The sequence below is a fragment of the Pseudorca crassidens genome, chromosome 11 (genome assembly GCF_039906515.1).
Source record: "Pseudorca crassidens isolate mPseCra1 chromosome 11, mPseCra1.hap1, whole genome shotgun sequence".
Lineage (NCBI taxonomy): Eukaryota > Metazoa > Chordata > Mammalia > Artiodactyla > Delphinidae > Pseudorca > Pseudorca crassidens.
In genome coordinates, this window is record NC_090306.1 from 58,506,312 (window position 1) to 58,529,960 (window position 23,649).

At 38.8% G+C, this 23,649-nt stretch overlaps 1 protein-coding gene across 4 annotated transcripts in view; it reads left to right on the forward strand.

The window, feature by feature from the left end:
• Nucleotides 1-491: 491 nt before the first annotated feature.
• NUP107 (nucleoporin 107) overlaps nt 492-23,649 on the forward strand; it is a 44,411-nt gene continuing 21,253 nt past the window's right edge. Inside the window, exons 1-12 of one of the 4 annotated variants that reach the window (XM_067697272.1) lie at nt 492-732; nt 2,409-2,500; nt 3,017-3,103; nt 3,761-3,879; nt 7,252-7,396; nt 12,392-12,495; nt 14,873-15,000; nt 15,702-15,750; nt 18,136-18,207; nt 18,873-18,961; nt 20,700-20,778; nt 22,638-22,751. In XM_067697272.1, the coding sequence (XP_067553373.1) occupies nt 2,425-2,500; nt 3,017-3,103; nt 3,761-3,879; nt 7,252-7,396; nt 12,392-12,495; nt 14,873-15,000; nt 15,702-15,750; nt 18,136-18,207; nt 18,873-18,961; nt 20,700-20,778; nt 22,638-22,751 (1,062 nt within the window). In that variant the 5' untranslated portion in view covers nt 492-732; nt 2,409-2,424. Of the gene's footprint in view, nt 733-2,408; nt 2,501-3,016; nt 3,104-3,209; nt 3,371-3,760; nt 3,880-7,251; nt 7,397-12,391; nt 12,496-14,872; nt 15,001-15,701; nt 15,751-18,135; nt 18,208-18,872; nt 18,962-20,699; nt 20,779-22,637; nt 22,752-23,649 lie in introns of those variants that run through there. The other 3 variants (XM_067697271.1, XM_067697270.1, XM_067697273.1) reach the window with 3 other exon arrangements.

The window sequence follows — 23,649 nt, forward strand, 5'->3', positions numbered from 1 at the left end:
TTATGCTTTTTTAAGACAGGTGATCCTTTTCTCCTTAATAGGGAAAAATACCAAGTAAAGAACAAATAGCTATTATGGAAAACAATTTCAAAAACTGTAGGGGGTTTACACTACAGTTCAAACAAGGTGAGTACGGTAAGAGAGAGACAGGGACCCCTGAGGTGTAGCGCAGAGACTGCACGTCAGAATTCCAGGTCCAGGCTGTTTCTGACAGAGAATACCAGGAAATGACTTCACATTTTTCTAGACTATCAATATACGTCAAGTATCCCAGCAGGATAACCCCGGCGCCTGGACCACGCCCATAAATGCCAGTCAAGCAAAGGGGCGGCCGCACAGCGAGGCGAAACGCTCCTTCCTGCCCCGCCCCCTGCCCCGCCCCGGTCCTGCCCCGCCCCGCCCAGTGACGTCAACCGCCGGCACACCTTTGCGCCTGCGCAGACCGGACAAGCAGCGGCAGGCCGAAGAAGTTGCGCATGCGCCGAATGGGAAGTTGTTCCTTCTCCCCTCCCGCCTCTCGCTTCTTTTTTCTACAGCGACTTAGCGAGGACGTGCTTCCGGGTCAAAGGGTTTGCTTCCGGAGAGCGGGAAGGCTGAAACGCGGTGGTTAAGCTGGGACTGAGTTTGCAAGGTTCTTGGTGGGAGAAGGCTATAGCCATGGACAGGTCAGTTTTGGTGGTGACGGCCGAGCCCGGACACTTGTCCCTCCAGGGTGTTGGAGGAACGAAACAGGTGAAACCCGACTCCCAGAGGAAGCCGACGAGGGCCCGGGTGCTGACCCTAGGACTCCTTTTCCGGGCTGGGGGGACTGCACCTGATGGGAGAAAGGCCGCTTGGGTCGGGAAGGGATACGGCTAATGATAATCTCCTGGTTCCCACGGCGGCTCTGCCATCTACTCACTTTCGCGCAACATTTTTCGCTCCTGGGTTGGGCGAGGTAGGAGGTGGCCCGGCATTCGAGATGCTGAGTGACCTGCCCTAGACCACAGAGCCAGTCAGTGATGGAACAGGGATCTCAGCCCAGACTTTCTGATTACAGGTTCCAGCACCAGATAGTTATTGTGTTCTTTCTATGACCCTGGCACTATGCCAGACATCTGCGTTAAAGATGAGTTATTCAAGGTTCTTGGTCTCGGGGGAATGTGTAGTGGAGGAGACAGCCGAGCAGTACGGAGTGATAAGTATTTTGTACTGCTCTGTGGGAAAAGAAATGGGGAGCAGTGAAGTCTCCCTGTCATGGGAGGTATCAGGAAGACCTCTCAAAGGAGAATGCTTTCTAGTTGGTGTTTGAATAGTAGCAGTAGCCTACATTGAGTAACTTAAACGCTTTAAATATATTATTAGCTAATTTAATCTTTATAACAATCCTGTGAGGATAGCTACTGTGATCCTCTTTTTACACCTAACATTGGGGCTAAAAAAGGTTAAGGAACTTGGTCAGTTAGGAAGCTAACAAATAGAAGAACCAAGTTGCCAACCTGGATCTGTGTGTCTCTAGACTCCAGGAGGCTGTTTGATGAGTAAGTATTCACCAGGTAGACCAAGGGGGCAAATGTAGGCCTCTGTAAAAGAAGCAACATGTACAAAGGTGTAAGGATACAAAAGCGTAGCCGAATGGTCACATGCAGTGTATGTTTGTATGGAGTGATGTTTTGGCTGAATATAAGGCTGGACTGGTAAGCTGGGGTCAGATTGTAAAAACCATGCTAGGAAATTTGGACTTGATTCTGTAGGCCAGAGATAGCTATCTGAAGATTTTCAAGTGGAGGAAATGCATATTAGATTCTTGTCTTAGGATACAGACCTCTTAATTCACACAATTTATTTTCTAGACTTTGGGCAGAGAATGACAAGGGCATTGTGACTACAGTAGTGCTGAGACAGGAGACACCCTTAGTGTAGTCTGGGGAGAAAAAACTTGAAGGATCATTTCTCTCCAATTTACTAGATTTCTTTTTTACTTAGCCTCCCAAGTCACCAGCTTAAATAGTGGTATCCATGGTTTGAAGTATTTTGGAAACTACAGAAGATCCTTTTAAGAGTTCCTGCAGTTTTAGGGACCTCAATCCAAAGAGGAAAGGTTTACCTTCATGAAGCAGTTATCTAAAACAGTGTTATAATATAGATTTAGATTCCACGTGTTAAAATAATTCCATAAGAGAAAATAACAAGTAAGTATTAGAAAGTCATAGAAGTCTTTGTGCAGGTAAAATGTGAGCAGGACTTTGAGGGATACGCAGGATTTGGAGCCATAGGGGCATTGGCAACAAAAATATCAAAGACTTGGCTACTGGGATGATCTGCATCTTGACTGACTTAGGATCCTTTGGTCCAATCATGATGATAAAATTTTTTTGCAAATGCTACATTCTCATTTCATTCACATGAGCTTGATTATGCCATTTTAGGAGCGGCTTTGAAGAGATGGCATCTCCTGTGATCCGGGAGGCAGAGGTGACTCGGACTGCACGAAAACAGAGTGCTCAAAAAAGAGTTTTAAGTATCCTTTGCATTTTAAGCATGATTATAAAAATTGCAACATGTTGGGAATCAGGATTATAGACTTTTCTTTTTATGAGAGATATTAAACACTAGCTATAATAATAAAATGCTGTGGACATTAGTTTTAGGTTTGTTTTTTTTTAAACTTCCCAGATGTGTTATTTTGTAAGTATAATGCTGAAATTCAGTGAGATTCATGTTTCCCTGAAAATAAGGATGTTCCATTTTACTGCTAACCATCATACGGTGGTTAGCTTCTGCTGAGATTAGATTTTTTTTATTATTTGAAATCTGACTAACAACTTTTAGTTCAATGTGTAGTAACCTAAGACTGATAACTGAGAATTTAAAGGCGAGAGGGAATTATTTACTCTTTGCATAGAAAATGTGGTAGCCATAAGATACTTTGCCCTTGAAAAATGTATTCACATATTTTGTATAGTGTAAATATGGTTCATTCTATCTTTGATGGTGTCTTTTCTACATGAAAAACTTTTCTTAACTTTTCCTGTAGTTCAGGCATCCCAAGATGAAATTTTTGCTAATACTACACCAAGAAACCAGGTTATCCCCCGAACTCCCAGTTCATTTAGACAACCTTGTAAGATTTTTTTTTTTTGCTTTTAAAGCATTTAATAATGATAACAATAGTAGCAACTAATACCATAATATATATTATATTTTATAAATTATCTCTAATTAAGAACAAATAATAATGATTGCAGTTACTATTTGTTGAACTCTTACCATGTGTAAGTCACTGTTCTTTACATAAATGCATACTAACTATGACATAGGTATTATCTCTATTTTGCCAAGACTGAATGTGAGACTTAGAGAAGTTGATTAACCCAGATAACATAGCTAGGTAAGTATGTAAGTAATGGAACCAAAATTCCAACCATAATCTGCTTACTCCAGGGCCCATGTCCTCTATACTATAGTATGCTTTATAAAATTAGAATTTGGCAAATTCATGGACTCATTCGTGTCCCTTTTTTTATGCTCAGTTGTGCTATAATGAAAGCATCTCTGTTTGCAGTAAAGTTTTTCTTGGTGGGCTCGGTAGTACCAAAAATTCATGTTTAGAAAAATAAGTTGAATCTTCATATGATGGAAATGTTAATATTGAAAGTATTTATTTGGTTAGAATCTAAATAATTGAAAAGTGAAAATTATACTTTATTGTTTGTTTGCTTGTTTTCTTCCATGATCAAGGCTCACGCATTTCGAATTCTTTTTACTAACCTCTTCCTAGTAGTTACTCCAACAAACCGAAGCTTACTAAGGCAGCCAGATGTTTTCTGCATTCTTGGAACTGGAGGGAGGTCTCCTCGGCTTACACAGTCTTCAGGGTTCTTGGGAAATCTGTCTATGGTATGTAGAAAGATGGAGCTGAAATTTTCTTCCTTTTTATTAACGTAAGATATTTAGCTTAAAAGCTTTTAATGAGAATTGAAGTCTTATTTGTCATAAAGTAATTCGGTTATGTTAATTGAAATCAGGTTTTGATTAGAAAGACTTTCAGAAAACTGAGACCCTTAAGCATACTCATGTCATAGGTGGAAGCTGTGGCACCAGCGGCAGTTAGTTGCCTACAAAATGTGTTAATCTGACAGTTTGCTGATCAGAATAAATCAATTCCGATTGGTTGCTATTGGTATAAAAGCTGAGCCCAAGAAACATAGAAGAGAAGGAAGCCAGGAGTAATCAATGAAGACTGTCATAAGGCAGGAGGACAAAGCATTAAAGGAAAGACGAGAAAATTTTGGGAGAAGTAGATGAGACACTCTTTATAAATCACTATGGTACAATATTTATAATAGCAAAAGAAATGTCTTATAAACTGTGATACAGAATGACTTGACCTAGGTGCTTAAAATACCCTATAGAAAAAGAAAGAATTGTGTCTAACTGAGAAGAAGAAAATGGAAGACTTTTGTTGGAGTAGTAGACTATTATGGCCCATTTAGTTCCAAAAACAAGATAAAAATGGCTCTTTATTTGGCTCTGTGCTTATTAAAAAGAGGTTTTGCATGTTAAACCTCTCCTTGTCTTAGAAGGTTAAATCCATCTTAGCAATGTTTATTACAGTCTTATGAATTTTTAGAGTGTTAATATCTAACAGTGATCTAGTCATTGAACAGTTTTACTTTGCTTATGAAACTGGTTTATTTTGACAATGTTTATTCTTATTCCTCTTAAAAACATGAGTGAATTGACTGCTTCTGTGTTTAAGCAAAAGAAAATGAGTTTTATTATTTACTGCTTCAGAACTGCAAGATTAATAGTAAAATTGTTACTCTTTTAAAGGCCAGGATAGAGTAAATATGTATTGATTATTACAAAATGTTTGGAAATTACTTTGTAGTCAGAGATATTGTCTTGATTTGTTTTGCCTATTTTATTTTATTTTTGAATATTTATTTATTTTCCTTATTGTTTTGGCTGTTTTGGGTCTTAATTGGGGCACACGGGATTTTTGTTGAGGCATGCAGGATCTTTTCGTTACGGCGCGTGGTCTCTTTGTTACAGCGTGCGGGTTTTCTCTCTCTAGGTGTGGCACACTGGTTTTCTCTCTCTAGTTGTGGTGCGTGGGCTCCAGGGTGCGTGGGCTCTGTAGTTGTGGCGTGCGGGCTGTCTAGTTGAGGTGCGAGAGCTCAGTAGTTGTGGTGCATGGGCTTAGTTGCCCTGTGGCATGTGGGATCTTAGCTCCCTGACCAGGGATTAAACCCACATCCCCTGCATTGGAAGGCAGATTCTTTACCACTGGACCACCAGGGAAGTCCCTGTTTTGCCAATTTTAATATCAGCTGTGAGAAGTGGTCTTAGATAGCCCTGAAGGAAGTACAGTTATTTGCTATGTTGATTTTACCATGTGTCTACCTGCCAAGATTTGGTTATGGACCAAAGTATTTTTCTGAATGCAGGATATCACTGCTGTGTAAGATTTTCAGTTTGATCTTTGTAATAATGATGATTAGTATCCAGAAGGGAGTAAACTAACAATCAGTCTTCAGTAGCTGCAGCTAAGCTCTCCTCAGCCCATAGTTACTACCTCACTAAAATATAGGGCCTCAGCACCCATCTTTAGCATTTTTCCTTGGGGAGACTGATTTAAAGGTACATTTTTATTGTTGCTCATGCCTAGATTTTAAGTAAATTTAAAAAAGCTTTTTATTACTATTTTTTAATATGTCCAAAAATACAATAGTAGAGTAAGCCTCCATGTATTTATTGCCCACCTTCAACAGTTATCAGCATACGGCTGACCTTGTTTCATCTATACCCACAAGCCTTTCTCCCACATTATAGTTCCCAGATTTCATACCATTTTATCCATAAATACTTCAGTAGGTATCTCTGAAACATAAGGATGCTTTCTTTAACGTAAGTACAATATTGTTAACACATCTAACCCCTCCCTACACACACACAGAGTAATTCCTTTATGATTTCAAATAGCCATTTTATGTGTACTTTTTCCATTACAATACGTATTTCATTAAGTGTTCATACTTCTTCAGTTGTGTCAATTTTTTTTTTTTTTACGGTACGCGGGCCTCTCACAATTGTGGCCTCTCCTATTGTGGAGCGCAGGCTCCAGACGTGCAGGCTCAGCGGCCACGGCTCCTGGGCCCAGCCGCTCCGTGGCATGTGGGATCCCCCCCGGACCGGGGCACGAACCCGTGTCCCCTGCAACAGCAGGCAGACTCTCAACCACTGCGCCACCAGGGAAGCCCAGTTGTCGGTTTGCTCAAATCAGAATCCAAACAAGCTCAACACATTGCATTTGCTTGGTATGTCTCTTAAGTATTTTAATCTATAAGTTCCTCCATCATTCTTTTTTTCTTTACCATTTATTTGTTGTAGAAACTGGATCATTCATCCTGTACTATTTCCCAAAATTAAAAAAATTGATTTGAACTAGTCCTAGAGCAATAGAACTAAAGCTGGTATTAGTTTACTTATTAATATCAGCTTAAATATTACAAAATGGAATCTTTATTGGCTTTTTTTTTTAAAGTATGGAGTAGTACAAAGAAGAAAACTAAAAAGCTGGGACTGGGACTTCCCTGGTGGCGTAGTGGTTAAGAATCTGCCCGCCAATACAGGGGACATGGGTTTGATCCCTGGTTCCAGAAGATCCCACATGCTGTGGAGCAACTAGGTCCGTGCACCACAACTACTGAGCGTGTGCTCTAGAGCCCACAACGACTGAGCCCGCGAGCCACAACTACTGAGCCCGCATGCCACAACTACTGAAGGCCGTACGCCTAGAGTCTGTGCTCTGCAACAAGAGAAGCCACCACAATGAGAAGCCCGCGCACCGCAACGAAGAGTAGCCCCCGCTCACCGCAACTACAGAAAGCCTGTGTGCATCAAGGAAGACCCAGCGCAGCCAAAAATAAATAAATAAATAAATTTTAAAAAGAAGGAATATACTGCCTTTTTTTAAAAAAAAAACGCACCAGGACTTCCTTGGCGGTCCAGTGGTAAAGACTCCAAGCTCCCAGCGCAGGGGGCGCAGGTTCAATCCCTGGTTGGGGAACTAAGATCCCACATGCCTCATGGCATGGCCAAAAAAAAAAAGCCATGATTTCCTTAATAAAATGGCCCCATGGCTGTCTTTTAAAAGTGAAAAACACATACCTATGGTCTTTAAAAGGTTTTAATAGTATTGAAGTCTTCATTCACTCAGCAGCAATAACCACATTACTTTTCTGTATCTTCCTTTTATTTTTTCAGGTAACTAATCTGGATGACAGTAATTGGGCCGCTGCATTCTCATCACAGCGTGCAGGGCTCTTCACAAACACAGAGCCCCACAGTGTAACAGAGGATGTAACTCTCAGTGCTGTTATGTTACGGGAGGACGATCCTGGAGAAGCTGGTAAAACTTCGTTTGTAACACAGTAGCTTGTCGTTTTACTAAGATCAAGGAAATTATCTCCTATTCCTGAACATCATTAAAAAATATTTTTGGGGGCTTCCCTGGTGGCGCGGTGGTTGCGAGTCCGCCTGCCAATGCACGGGACACGGGTTCGTTCCCCGTCCGGGAAGATCCCATATGCCGTGGAGTGGCTGGGCCCGTGAGCCATGGCCGCTGAGCCTGCACGTCCGGAGCCTGTGCTCCGCAACGGGAGAAGCCGCGGCAGTGAGAGGCCCGCGTACTGCAAAAAAAAAAAAATTTTTTTTGTTAAGCCAACGAGTTATGGTAATGGCTACGACATTTGATGTAGCTCTAGGAGGTTGAGAACCTCACGTTAGTTCTCAGTTGGAGCGGCATTTTGCCGTTTAATCTTTCAGTATAAGTAGTAGCCTGTTAGGTTATTAGACTAGTCTCTAATATTTTTATTTCCATATTTGTGCTGTTGAAAGAGCTTCTCTTTTTCTTTTGGTTTAATTTTTATCTGACATTGTTGACGTGTTTTATTTGGCCTGGATGCTAGTGTTGTTTCTTCAAACAGTACCGTGACTATTCTAACTTTACGTTGGTTATCACCATTCCCTTTTGGAAAAAAATCTGCTTTTAGTGTCTCTGTACCTGCACATTATGACATAGGTTCTTCTTCATTTTATTATTATAAGCTAACATATATGAGTGCTAGTCAGTATGCTTACCACTGTATGAACACTAACTCCTTTCATGGTCCATTAAATAGATACAGTAACTGTTTCCATTTTCAGGGAAAGGAAACTGCTGCTTAAAAGGATTAAGTGACCTGTTTGAGCTCACCTGGCTAGGAAGTGATGGCACCAGGATTTGAAACTAAGCAGTTTGATTCCAGAGCCCCTCTCTCTCTCTCTTTTTTTCCGAATAAATTTATTTATTTATTTATTTATTTATGGCTGTGTTGGGTCTTGGTTGTTGCGCACAGGTTTCTCTGGTCGCGTCGAGCAGGGGCTACTCTTCGTTGCAGTGCGCGGGCTTCTCATTGCGGTAGCTTCTCTTGTCGCGGAGCACGGGCTCGAGGCGTGCAGGCTTCAGTAGTTGCAGCACGCGGGCTCAGTAGTTGTGGCTTGTGGGCTCTAGAGCGCAGGCTCAGTCGTTGTGGCGCACGGCCTTAGTTGCTCTGCAGCATGTGGGATCTTCCGGACCAGGGCTCGAACCTGTGTCCCCTGCATTGGCAGGCATATTCTTAACCACTGCGTCACCAGGGAAGTCCCACAGCCCTTCTCTTAACTCTCTGGTGACCACTGCTTCTTTGTAGTATTTGCCAGTTATAAGTACTCAAATATTGAGTAACTCAAAAGTACTTTGTACTTAATCTATAAAATATTTCATTTTTAGTGTGAACCATGGCTGAGGCCTTAAATATTATACAGTATTGTAGTAGAGTGTATGTATTTTCCCTGAGTAAAATATGTCATTTTAGTATCTATTGTAACTTTCTCAGCTACTTTGTTATGGTGTACTTAAAATATAATTCAGATGTTTCAAAATCTGGCTCATGGTTTTGTAGTAATGGTCAACAGACTACTGAATAATACATTTTGGAATCTTTAAAGACTTGTAGGTAACAAAAGACAAAATAACTTGGACTACATCAAAATATGTGTCAAAAGAACAATCAATAGAGTGAAAAGGCAGCCCACAGAGTGGGAGAATATATTTGCAAATCATATATCTCATAAGAGATTAATATTCAGTATGTAGAAAGAACTCCTACAACTCAACAATAACAGAAAACAAACAACTCAGTTGAAAAATGGACAGAGGACTTGAATAGACATTTCTCCAAAGAAGATATAAAACTAGCCAATAGGGCTTCCCTGGTGGCACAGTGGTTACGAATCTGCCTGCCAAGGCAGAGGACATGGGTTCGAGCCCTGGTTGGGGAAGATCCCACATGCTGCGGACCAACTAAGCCCATGTGCCACAACAACTGAGCCTGCACTCTAGAGCCCACAAGCCACAACTGCTGAGCCTGCGTGCCACAACTACGGAAGCCCGCGTGCCTGGAGCCCGTGCTCCGCAACAAGAGAAGCCACCACAATGAGAAACCCGTGCATTGCAAGGAAGAGCAGCCCCCACTCGCCACAGCTAGAGAAAGCCCGCGTGCAACAAGGAAGACCCAACACAGCCAAAAATAAATTTAAAAAAAAACCTAGCCAATAAGCACATGAAAATTTGCTCAACATCTGTAATGTTGCATTATTAAGTAATAATTTGCGTTAAGGAAATGCAAATCAAAACCACGAGACACCACCTGAACGCATTAGGATGGCTATTGTCAAAAAACCCCACAAAAACAGAAAAACCCCAAACAAACAGAAAATAACAAACGTTGTCAAGGATGTGGAGAAATTGGAGCTCTTGTACATTGTTGGTGGGAATGTAAAATGGTAAACAGTGGTGCTTCCTTAAAAAATTAAAAATAGAGTTACCATATGATTTAGCAATTCTGCCTCTTGGGTATATACCTAAATTCTGCCTTTTGGGTATATACCCAAAAGAAGTGAAAACAGGATTTTAAAGAGATTTGTGTTCCCTTATTTGTAGCCCCATTATTCATAATGGCTAAAAGGTAGAAGCAACCCAAATGTCCATTGATGGATGAAGGATAAATAAAATGTGGTATATACTTACAGTGGCATATAATTCAGACACATGCTACAACGTGAATGTACTTTGAGGACATTATGCTAAATGAAATAAACCAGTGGCATAGGGACAAATACTGTATGATTCCACATATGTGAGGCACCTAGAGTAGTCAAACTCATAGACATAGAAAGTAGAATAATGGTTGCCAAGGTCTAGGGAAAGGGGAGAATGGGGAGTTACAGTTTTAGGATTTTTTTTTCTTTTTTTTTTTTGAGGTGTAATTGACATAACATTCTGTAAGTTTAAGGTATACAACATATTGCTTTGATACACTTGCATATTATTAGTGTTAGCTGATACCTCCATTGTACTTTCACATCACATAATCATAATTTCTGTGGTGAGAACATTTAAGATCTAGTCTCCTAGCAACTTTCAACTAATACAGGTTTATTGATTATAGTCAATGCTGTGCATTAGATTTCCAGAATTTACTCATCTTCTAACTGCAAATTTGTACCCTTTAACCAACATCTCTCAATTCCCCCACTCTCTAGTCCCTGGAAACCACCATTCCACTCTCTGTTTCTATGAGTTTGGCTTTTTTAGATTTCCTCATGAGTGATATAGTACAGTATTTGTCTCTCTCTGTCAGATTTATCTTACTTAATGCCTTCAGGGTCTATCCAGGGTCTGTCCTGTCACAAATAGCAGGATCACTTTCTTTCTCATGGCTGAATAATATTCTGTTGTGTATATATACCACTTCTTTATCCATTTATCCGGTGATGGACACTTAGGGTTTTTCCCTGTCTTGGCTGTTATGAATAATGCTGCAGTAAGTGTGGAAGTACAGATACCTTTTTGAAAGCCTGTTTTCATTTCCTTTGAATATATACCCGGAAGTGGTATTGCTGGATCATATGGTAGTTCTATTTTTAATTTTTTGAGGAACCTCCATACTGTTTTCCATAGTGGCTGAACCAGTTTACATTCTCATCAATAGTGCACAAAGGTTCCCTTTTCTCCACATCTTCACCAACACTTGTTATTTCTTGTGTTATTGATGATAGCCATTCTAACAGACGTGAGGTGATATCTCATTGTAGTTTTGATTTGTATTTCCCTGATGATTAGCGATGTTGAGCATCTTTTCAGGTACCTGTTGGCCATTTGTATGTCTTTTGAGGAATGTCTGTTCAGTTCCTCTGCCTATTTTTTTTTGCTGTACGCGGGCCTCTCACTGTTGCGGCCTCTCCCGTTGCAGAGCACAGGCCCCGGACGCACAGGCTGAGCCGCCATGGCTCACAGGCCCAGCCGCTCCGCGGCATGTGGGATCTTCCTGGACCGGGGCACGAACCCGTGTCCCCTGCATCGGCAGACGGACTCTCAACCACTGCACCACCAGGGAAGCCCCTCCTCTGCCTATTTTTAAATCGGATTGTTTGTTTTTGAATTTTATGAATTCTTTATATATTTTGGAGATTAACTTCTTATCAGGTATATAGTTTGCAAATATTTTCTCTCATTCCATAGGTTGCCATTTCATTTTGTTGATTGTTTGTTTAGTTGTATAGAGCCTTTTAGTTTGATATAGTCCCACTTGTTGATTTTTTGCTTTCATTGCTTGTGCTTTTGGTATCTTATCCAAAAAGTATTGCCAAGACCAGTGTCAAGGAACTTTTTCCCTACTTTTTTTTTCTAGGAATTTTACAGTTTCAGGTCTTATTTAAGTTTTTAATTCATTTCAAGTTCATTTTTATGAGTGGTGTAAGATAGGGGTCTGAGTTTGTTTTTCTGCATGCGATTATCCAGTTTTTCCAGCACCATTTATTAAAGAAACTATCCTTTCCCCATTCAATATTCTTGGCTCCCTTGTCAAATATTAATTCACCATATATGTAGGAGTTTATTTCTGGACTCTCCATTCTTTTCCATTGGTTTATGTGTCTATTTTAATGCCAGTACTGTTTTGAATGCTATAGCTTTGTAGTGTAGTTTGAAATCAGGAAGTGTGATGCCTCCTGCTTAGTTTTTTTTCAGGATTGCCTTGGCTATCCTGAGTTTAGTTTTGCAAAATGCAGAGTTCTGTGGTCCCATGGTGGTGATGGTAGCACAGCACTGTGTATGTACTTACTGCTACTGAACTGTACGCTTAAAAATGGTTAAAATGGTAAATTTTGTTATGTATATTTTACCACAATTATATATTTTTAAAAATATAGCAGTTTAAAAAAAGGATTTGTAGCTATGTTTTTAAGTTTTTAAAACAAACAGAATTACCTAGAAGTATGTCATTTAACTCTTTCTGTTCCTTTTCTTTTTAATGTGTTCTAGCATCCATGAGTATGTTTTCTGATTTCCTGCAGTCTTTTTTGAAGCACTCTTCAACTACAGTTTTTGACCTTGTGGAAGAGTATGAAAACATTTGTAGTAGTCAGGTAAGTTAATTTCACTGCATTGCTGGTCAGACTTCAGTACTCTTTAAGTTTTTTTTGAACAGCATCAACTTGTGAATTTCTATACTATATTTAAGGAGGATGTCTTGGGGTGTAGTGACAAGTGTGGCATGGTTAGAAGGTCGGCCAGAGCAGCTCTGCTTTTTACATGTTGAGAGTCCATATAATATTTCTTTTAAGGACAAAAGGCTTCTGCATCTTTGAAAAAGGAAAACCCAAAATATACAAAGAACTTAAAACTCTACAGTAAGAAAATGAACAATCTAACTGAGAAATGGACAAAACATGTAAACAGACACATCACCAGAGAAGATCTATAGATGGCAAATAAGTATGGGAAAAGATGCTTAACATCATATGTCAACACAACATTATAAATCAACTATACTCCAATATAAAATAAAAATTTAAAAAAACCACATCATATATCATTAGGAAATAGCAAATTAAAACAACAAGATGCCACTATACACCTGTTAGAATGAACAAAATCCAAAACACTAACAAAACCAAATGCTGGCAAGGGTGTAGAACAAGAATTCTCATTCATTGCTGGTGGGAATGGAAAATGATACAGCCACTTTGGAAGACAGTGTCTCAGTTTCTTACAAAACTAAACATACTCTTACCATGTAACCTAACATTCATACTCTTTGGTATTTACCCAAAAGAGTTTAAAATATATGTCCACACAAAAGCCTGCACATAGATGTTTATAGCAGCTTTATTCATAATAGCCTAAATATGGAAGCAGTCAAGATGTCCTTCAGTAAGTGAATGGGTAAATCAACTGTGGTTCATCCAGACAGTGGAATATTATACAGCCCTTAAAAGTAATGGGCTATCAAGCCATAAAGAGATGAGGATTAACCCGAAATGCATATCACTAAGTGAAAGAAGCCAATATGCAAAGTCTACATATGGTGTGATTGCAACTAGACGATATTCTGGAAAAGGGAAAACTTAAAGAGAATAAAAAGATCAGCAGTTGCCAGGGTTCAAAGGGCGGTAAGGATAGAAAGTGGAGCACAGTGGTTTTTTATTGGAGTGATATTATTCTGTGTGATATTATTATGAGGGATACATGTCATTATACATTTGTCAAAACCCATAGAATGTACAACACCAAGAGTGAACCCTTGTGTAAACTATGGACTTTCAGTAGTAATGACATGTCAATGTAGCTTCAGTGACTGTAACAAACGTACCACTCTGGTACTGGATATTGATAGTGGGGGGTTAGGTTGTGTGTATTTGGGGGCAGAAAGTAATGGGAACTCGCTGTACTTCCTACTCAGTTTTGCTGTGAACCTAAAACTGCTTAAAAAATTAAGTCTCTTCTAAAGGAAAGGAAAGGACTTCAAGAAACTATTGCATTCAAGAATAATTGAAATAATAGTAATAGCCAATATTTTTTGAGCATTTAATATTAGTTCAATAATCAGTTTATGAATTGTTCCATTATAAAAGCAGTAGCTTCATTAAATAACAAAAACAATAATAATCACCTAGTGAATCACTGGAGTTAGGATTCCAATAGAGAATTTATTAAAGGAATGAGAAATACAGATAATACTTTTATTAAACACTGGCCTTAAGACAGAAGTAACATTATTTTGTGAATACTTTTTAAAGGGTGGGGAAACCTGTTGTTTTGGTAGTGATTCTTCATTTTCTGAATGAGACCAATCCTGTTTCTTAATTGCCCTTGATAAGGAGGTAATATTCATAACCTTTGAGAAAGGTTTCTTTTACCTTGGGTCCTTAAACCTCCTATTAAATAATTTGGTGTGTGTTTCTGTGAAGAACATCCATATCTTTCATTAGACTTCTGCAAAAAGTCCTCAAATGGTTAAGAACTACTGTTTTACAGCAAGGAGGGATTTTGGTTAAGGTTTGGTTAGAAATGACAATGTTTTGGTACCAGTCTTAGGAAAATATTTTTCTTGATTTTTTTATATGGTATAAATTTTTCAGATAAAACTTATTTTTAATTTTCATTGCTGCTCTGTTGGTTCATGTTATGATTTTGTTGGGTGTAGGTTAGATTTAGCTTATCTTCTGGGTTGATGTACAAGGAGAAAAACGCACTCATGGCTGTTATTGTTGAATCTGAACTCTAGAGTCTGTTAAACATATATACTCACATAAACACACCTTACTTCAAATTAAGGCCATTTCTAGTGGGAATGTTATATTACACTCAATTTAAAAAAGACAATAGACAGGAAAAATTTATAATATAAATATGTACATATATAAAATATATATAAATAGTTTTAGCACTATGTACTTGAAGAATACAAAGTTGTGACTCAAAATTATAGAAAACCTTATTACATTTGTATTTTTAATTCAGGTGAATATACTGAGTAAAATAGTGAGCCGAGCAACACCTGGACTTCAAAAGTTTTCAAAAACAGCCAGTATGCTCTGGCTTCTTCAACAGGAGATGGTCACATGGAGGCTGCTGGCTTCTTTGTATAGGTAAAGTTGTGTAGGACTTCAAAGAGAAATAAACTGGCAGATTAACTTGGAAGTTAGAGTAAGATGTGTTTGGAAATAGGTTCTGCCATTTTGTGATACTTATCATTTCTAATGCCTTAGTTGTCAGAAGTGAGTTAACGAGGAAAGGGGAATATTAATCATAAAGCTGGTAGCTACCAAAAATTGGATACGTGTAAAGATTTAAGGAAAGTGCTAAAAATACGGCAATATTTAGAAGAGGATAGATTAAGAAAAAGAACTGACAGATATACTTTATGTAATGTAGAAGTTTGAGAGAAGTTAACCAAATTTTTCTTCTCTCAGATGCTCCTTGGTTTTGGCTCTCATTCTGTTACTTTCTCATCCTAATGAGAAAATCTTGAGAGAAAATTATATTTTTTCATTTGGGCCCTGTGAAAACATTATATTAAAAAGTTAGGTGTATGAATTAGCAGGTAGCCATTAAAGACTTTGCAGTTTGTCTCTTCAGTAAATATCATTTTTGTTCAGATGTCAGTATTAGATTCAGAAGGCATTTACTACTTGATTTTTGCTTTTAAAAGCATGTTGGCTAAGTTAATTGGAAACTCATTTGTTTACAGTGGATGGAATGCAGGTTTCTGCATGTATCTAGCTTAAAAAGGTGATTTCATTTACTCATATGAAATAAGGCTTTTTCATTTTGTGTTATTTTTCCCCAGAGACAGAATACAGTCTGCATTAGAAGATGAAAGTATGTTTGTAATTACTGTAAGTTTTATATTAAATTTTTTCCTTTATAAATGCTTAAAATTCAAATGTTTTTAGTAGTAGAATTTGATTTTTGATCCTCCATCTAGAGTTTCTTCATTTAAAAAATTTTACAAGTAAAGATACAATAATCAAAATTGATTTACATTATAGAGTAAAAGGTTAAAGTTCTCTTTTATCCCTCATACTGTTCAGTCTAACAATTTAGTACATATTCTACCAGACATTTTTCTCTGCATCTTTATACATATATACACATACAATTTTGTGGGGTTTTTTTTTTTTTTTTGGTACGCGGGCCTCTCACTGTTGTGGCCTCTCCCACACAGATTTTTTTCACTAAATACATGCTGCAGTACTACATGATCTGCAGTTGGTTGAATCCTCAGGTACAGAACCTCGGTTACAGAGGAATGAGCAGTACAGAGAGCTAACTGTAAAGTTACATTTGGATTTTCGACTGTAAGGAGGATCAGTGCCCTAACCCTTGCATTGTTCAAGGGTCAGCCGTATTTCTTTCTTTTAAAGCAAAATAATTTTCAAGCACTGTAACTCCAACCTGTCAAAAGTCAAACCCACTTTTGTCTTTCAGTGGATGGCACCATAGCCAACTTTCCAAGGAACCCGAATGTTCCCTAAGCCAGCACTTCTCAAACTTTACTGTGCACATGAGTCACCTGGGGATCTTGTTAAAATACAGATTGTGATTCAGTAGGTCTGGGAAGGGGCCTAAGATTCTGCATTTTTTTTTTTTTTTTTTTTTTTTTTGAGGTACGCGGGCCTCTCACTGTTGTGGCCTCTCCCGTTGCGGAGCACAGGCTCCAGACGTGCAGGCTTAGTGGCCACGGCTTACGGGCCCAGACGCTCCGCGGCATGTGGGATCCTCCCGGACTGGGGCACGAACCCGCGTCCCCTGCATCAGCAGGCGGACTCTCAACCACTGCGCCACCAGGGAAGCCCAGATTCTGCATTTTTAAGAGGCTCGCAGGTGGTGCTGATGCTGTTGGTCTGTAAACCACACTCTGAGTAGCCAGGATTTAGACCCTGCTCTCTGCCTCATCTCAAAATTTAGTCCATCATCAGATCTTGCTCACTTTAGCTCTTCTGTTCCAACTCTGACCTCTCATCTCTGTTCCTCTTGCCACCACTTAAGCCAAAGCCTTCATCATTTTTTGCAGGAATTATGGCAATAACTTCATCTAGTCTCCCTGCTCTATACATATATGTAGTTTTGGGTGGTGGTGGGGTTGGTTTGGTGTTTTTTTCTTTTTTACTGTATAGTATGATTTCATTTATACCTTATACTGAGAGTTTTTTATTATTCATCAATATTTCTTAGTTTTTTTCATGTCAATTTGTATACGTTTACCTTATTTTTTCATAGTATGCCAAAGTATAAATGTGCCATAATTTTTTTCAGACATTCTGCTGGACATATTTGTTTCCAGTATATTTGCTATAGTTATAATGCAATGAACATTCTTCACACTTACCTACATATTTGAGTATTTCCTATATTTCTGGAAGTGAATTGTTGGGACAAAGTTTGATAGAGTTTGTCATGTTGCCTTCCTAATGAAATGTACTAGTTTACACTCTCACAGTGTGTGAAAATGTTTACTCTGCCATCAATCATTTGATTTTGCCAGTTGGAAGGAAGGTACCTTGTTTTTTTTTTTTTTTTAATTAATTAATTAATTTTTGGTTGCATTGGGTCTTCGTTGCTGTGTGCAGGCTTTCTCTAGTTGCGATGAGCGGGAGCTACTCTTTGTTGCCGTGCGCGGGCTTCTCATTGCGGTGACTTCTTTTGTTGTGGAGCACGGGCTCTAGGCGCGCGGGCTTCGGTAGTCATGGCACGTGGGCTCAGTAGTTGTGGCTCGTGGCCTCTAGAGCGCAGGCTCAATAGTTGTGGTGAACAGGCTCACAGGCCTAGCCGCTCCACGGCATGTGCGATCTTCCTAGACCAGGGTTTGAACCCATGTGCCCTGCATTGGAAGGCGGATTCTTAACCACTGCACTACCAGGGAAGTCCTAAAGTTTTTAAATGTTAATTTCCTAATATGCCCCATGACTGCATCCTACCCTTTATTATGATTTGTTTCATTTTGTTTTGTATTTTATTTTTCCCAAAAACAACGCCTCTGGGGAAATAGAACTTAAAAATTTTAAGCATAACCAAGAATTAAAATATCAAGTAAGAGCAGCTGCACATTGATCTAGCAGTTTGAAACTTACTTACAAAATTTTTTCAAAGGTGAATATACAGATTTGCTATGTTAAAATGGTTGTAGGTGGTTAAATATACTTATTTCAGATTCTCTTACCTTTCTGTTGAAATAATGTTCTTGAGGATCTTCTTCTCTTTCCACCATTTTTTTTTTATAGGTTCTTAATGCCAGTGAAAAAGCAGTTGTGGAAGCATTATTTCAGAGAGATTCACTTGTCCGACAAAGTCAGGTATGACTAGAATTTTTACATTTTTTTGGTGAAATATGGAGAAAGGTAAATGACATAAAAGAAATGAAGTTTTTTTTTTTTTTTGTGGTACGCGTGCCTCTCACTGCGGTACACGGGCCTTTTTTTTTTTTTTGGTACGTGGTACGCAGTACGCGGTACGCGGGCCTTTCTTGTTGCGGAGCACAGGCTCCGGATGCGCAGGCTCAGTGGCCATGGCTCACGGGCCCAGCCGCTCCGCGGCATGTGGGATCTTCCCGGACCGGGGCATGAACCCGCGTCCCCTGCATCGGCAGGCGGACTCTCAACCACTGCACCACCAGGGAAGCCCTGAAGTTTTTTAAGTCAAACTTTTTTCTTAATTTTTTTCTTTTTGATCTTTTAATTTATAATTAAGAAGAATTAAGAACCTTGTTTTTTATTTTCAAATAATAGCCCCACCATTTCCAGGAATAGCCTGTTAAAAACTGTATTATTCCTATAGAAAATACCTTTTGCCATAATATTTATACATCTTTAAAAAGTAAAAACAGTGATAGAAAAAATTGTTACTTGGTATTTTTGAATTAGAAACCTTTTTTTTTAAAATTAATGGTAGTAGTAATACTACTTCAAATAAAATACTTACAGATTTTATAGTTAATACTCTTTTTCCCCTCCTTTCCTAGCTGGTGGTAGATTGGTTGGAGAGCATTGCCAAAGATGAGATTGGAGATTTTTCGGATAATATTGAGTTTTATGCAAAGTCAGTATATTGGTAAGTCACTAAACTTTTATTGTTGAAGTCATTTAATGTTGGTTTTGTTTATTCATCTTTCAACAAATATTTATTCAGTTCTTACTGAACTCAGTCTGTGAGCAAAACAGATAAAAACTCTGCCTTTGTGGAATTTATAATTGTATAGGAGAGTTAGACAGCAAATAGATATATATCCTATTGGGTGCTAAGAGCTTTGAAAGAAAAATAAGAATCAGAGTTGATGGATAGAGGATGGTAATGGGAGTTACTTTAGGTAGAAGAGGTGACCAGGGAAGGCCTCTCTAAGGAAGTAACAGGTAATAAGAGTAAGAGGTTTTTAAGAAATAAAGGAGGCCAGACATGCAAAAATTTGAGGGACAAGTGTTCAGGGCAAGAACAGGAACTACAGAGACTCTAAGAAGGTAAAGTATTTGCACAAGGAGGCCAGTGTGAGCACAGCAAAGAAAAGAATGGTAGGAAATGAGATTGAAGAGAGCCAGCTCATATAGGACTTTTACAGGTAGCCCAGGTAAGGGTTTGGGACTTTATTTTAAATGTGATGGGAAACCTTGAGAATAAAAGAATGACATGGTCTGATTCAAGTTTTCAAACAATCACTTTGCCATATTTTCTTAATAATCATAATTGATTATCAGGAAAACAATTCTCCCATGTTTCTAGCTACTTGTATGTGTTTTTGTTTTTTAATTGCTTTTCGCTGCATCCTTCAGTGCTTCTAAATTATTGTAAGACCTTGAAACCAGAAAGCAAGTACCCCTAGGTTAAAGGGACAGTTTATTTCAAGACTTAAAGAAGAAGTTCAGTTTGCCTTTGAATTCAGTAACATTATATATGTATCAAGTCTATAAATCAATTGTTTTTTTCTCTGCTTAACTAGGAAATTAGTGCTACCAAATTTTTTTTTTTAATCTTAAATCTTGGTTAGTTGTGGTTTTTCTGAGAGAAAGAGAAATTTTCATTTTCAGAAAAAAAATTTTTTAAGTTAATATGTCCTGTTAAGGTTTTTACAAGTTTTTTACGAGTTAGTCTCCTTTTCTTGCCAGTCAATAGAAGAGAATAGAGAATCCTTTTAAAACAGAGCCACACTTCTGTGGTCATTTGGTTTTTAATGAGGCATCAAAGCAATCCAGTGGGGAAAGCAATGTCTTTTGAACAAACCGTGCAGGAAAAAACTGCATATCTATGTGAACAAAGCTTAGCCTTGATACCTCCCTCACACTGTACCCAACAGTTAATTCAAGATGGATCATAATCCCCAATGTATAAGCTAAAACTGTAAAGCTCTTAGAGGAAAACATAAGAGGACATTTTTGTGACTTGGCGAATAAGTGATTGTCACAGAAAGCAGTAATCAGGAGAAAGAGATTGATTTGACTTCATCAAAATTAAAACCTCATTAAAAGACATCATTGAGAAAAGGAATTGGTGGCAATCCGCAGACTGGAAGAAACGTAAAGAACCTGTAGTTCATAAAGAACTACAACTCAGTAGCAAGAAGACAGCCAGATTAAAAAGGACAAAGATTTGAACAGATTCCTCACAAAAGCAGATAGTTGAATGGCCAATAAGGCATGAAAAAATGCTCAACATCATTAGTCATCTGAGCGAAAATGCCCTTTTATATTAACGTTTTGCATGTTTTTTCTGAGTTTGTACTCTCTTTCCTTGACTTGATTTTTTTAAGTAGACCTATTAAAATTCCTCGTTTAAAAAAAAGTTGTACTTATTCTTTCAGGGAAAATACTCTGCATACCTTGAAACAGCGGCAGCTCTCTTCTTACATAGGAAGTGTCCGTCCTCTTGTCACTGAATTGGTAAGTGTTCTTTGAAATGGAAGTTGCCTTCAGAGTTAAGTGATTTTTATTCCTAAAGGCTGAGAATTTTTATTTTCTTGGATCCTTGTTTTAGTTTCCAGAAGGACTGCATATACTGTTTAACTCTAAAAATTACTAAGTTGCGTTTGAATTTGATGGCATATATTTGAACCCATCTGTGGCCTATAGATTGTAAATTGTAAAAGGAAGTATAGAAAGTGTTCTTGATTTGCCAGCATTAAAACAAATTAATTTGATTGTAAATTGTAAAAGGAAGTATAGAAAGTGTTCTTGATTTGTCAGCATTAAAACAAATTCATTTTGACTTTATAGCAAGGTTTGACTCTGCAGCTGTAAGGTGGTGACCTATGAAAGTTCTTTTATATAGAAAGCAGGGGAAAAAAATAAAGCTTTGTGAATTAGCTTGAGGTTAGAAGGGTCATTCTAGGATATGAGTTATAGGAGTAATAGTGGATTTGAAAAGAACGGGAGTCTAATTATTGTAGAAATGAAGGAACAGAACTTTGTGATAGGTGGAGGCATGTGAATTAAATGTTTATAGTGAAAAGTGAGAGAAGTAAGTAACAGTCGAAAAAATAGGTAAAATTCTATTTGGTAACAAAAGTGTGTTTTGATGAAAATTATTTGGAAACTACTGAAAGTTCTTGTAATAAATTGTAGCAAAATTACCCCTGTAGCAAGCAACTAAAAATCATTTACCCTTAACATTTGGAAAGTGGTGATTTCCTTTTGCCAGAAAGAAACTATTTGTTCCAAAATTGAATGATTATATCTGTCTGCAAAATATTTGTGAAACTAGCCAATTGACCTATTATGCCTTCCAGTTTTTGAATTGATAATCATATTACTCAGTAACATTTGGAATAAGAATTACTCCTCTTTTAAAGTTACATTAAAATAGCTTTTAATCTGAAATTCATCATGTAGATCAGGGGTCCCCAACCCCCAGGCTGTGGACTGGTACTGGTCCGCGGCCTGTCAGGAAGCGGGCCACGCAGCAGGAGGTGAGCGGAAGGTGAATGAGCGAAGTTACATCTGCCGCTCCCCGTCGCTCCCCATCTCCCCGTCGCTCCCCATCGCTCCCGTTACCGCCTGAACCATCCCCTTCCCCCCGCCACCCCCCCTGCCGTCTGTGGAAAAATTGTCTTCCACAAAACCGTTCCCTGATGCCAAAAAGGTTGGGGACCGCTGATGTAGATCATGTGTGCTCTTTGCCACAAAAATGAGGACACTATGTTATCCCCAGTGTTTTCTTTTTATTCTTGAAATGTAGTTGGTAGGAATAACAGAGGGTGGAGGTATTTATTAGAAATCTGTTTTAAAATTTCTTTTGTTGGGTGTTGGTGTGCTTTGTATAGCATTAGTCCCATACTGGGCTCTCTTCTCGTATGTTCTCAGAAAGAACCAGCTAAGCACCTTCTAGTCACAGAGTGCATTGTGATTCCTGCAGTTTCTCCTCTGCTCACTCTCCATCTAGGCCTAATTCTGTTTAGGATTAACTGGGCCATGTAGTTGCTACAACAGGGTAAAGCTCAAGTCAGCTTGAATTATGAGTAGAATTTCTAGAGCTGCTGGGCTGGACTAGGGCTGTTTCCAGCTTGCCTGACTGAAGTATGCACCTTTGTGGACCGACAGAGTCTGTTTTGAATGGGCAACAGACAGCTATGTGGCTATCTGGGACACTTGTGACACTTTGTTCCCTTTGTTACTTAAGTAAATTCAGTGAATTTATTTCAGTATGTAATTCAGGAGACATTTATCATCTCTTGATGTTTACATTGTATGTGCATATAAAGAATTTATAGTTGATGATTTAATTAATTAATTAATTTTTGTAGGACCCTGATGCTCCCATAAGACAGAAGATGCCCCTTGATGATCTGGATAGAGAAGATGAAGTCAGATTACTTAAATATCTTTTCACTCTGATTCGTGCTGGAATGACAGAAGAGGTAAATGATGTATATACCCTGCTTGTCCAATATCAAAAAGTCACAGACTGTAAGTTGGAAAGGATCTTTGTGACCACTGAGTATGCCTCCTCAATGCAGTAATCTTTTTCACAGTATTTCTGGATCTAACTCCTGTTCCAACATTTCTGGTAATAAAGAACACATTGCTTCAGAAAGCAGTGCACTTCAGTTTGCACAACTCTGGTAGAAAATCCTTTGTAAGAAGTCAAACTTTGCCTTCCCATTAGTGTACTACATACCCTAGGCATAGCCCCATTATTTCTAGTTTGGATTTTTTTTTTTAACAAATTCAATGAAGACTTTTTTTTTTTTTTTTAGTAAATTTATTTATGGCTGCGTTGGGTCTTCATTGCCGCACATGGGCTTTCTCTAGTTGTGGCGAGTAGGGGCTACTCTTCATTGTGGTGCGTGGGCTTCTCATTATAGTGGCTTCTTTTGTTGTGGAGCACGGGCTCTAGGCGTGCGGGCTCGGTAGTTGTGGTGCATGGGCTTAGTTGCTCCGCGGCATGTGGGATCTTCCTGGACCAGGGCTTAAACCCGTGTCGCCTTCATTGGCTGGCGGATTCCTAACCACTGCGCCATTAGGGAAGCCCCTATTTCTAGTTTGGATTTTTAAGAGTTAAGAATAAGTCTGACCCTAATTGCTCTTCTAGTTGATACTGTCTAGCATTTGAAGACTATGGTCCCCTCAAATTTCTTCCTTTTAACTTCACCTCTTTAATATGTAACCTCCTGGGCTTCCCTGGTGGCACAGTGGGTGGGAATCTGCCTGCCAATGCAGGGGACCTGGGTTTGATCCCTGGCCCAGGAAGATTCCCACATGCCGCGGAGCTGCAAAGCCCATGTGCCACAACTACTGAGCCTGTGCTCTGCAACG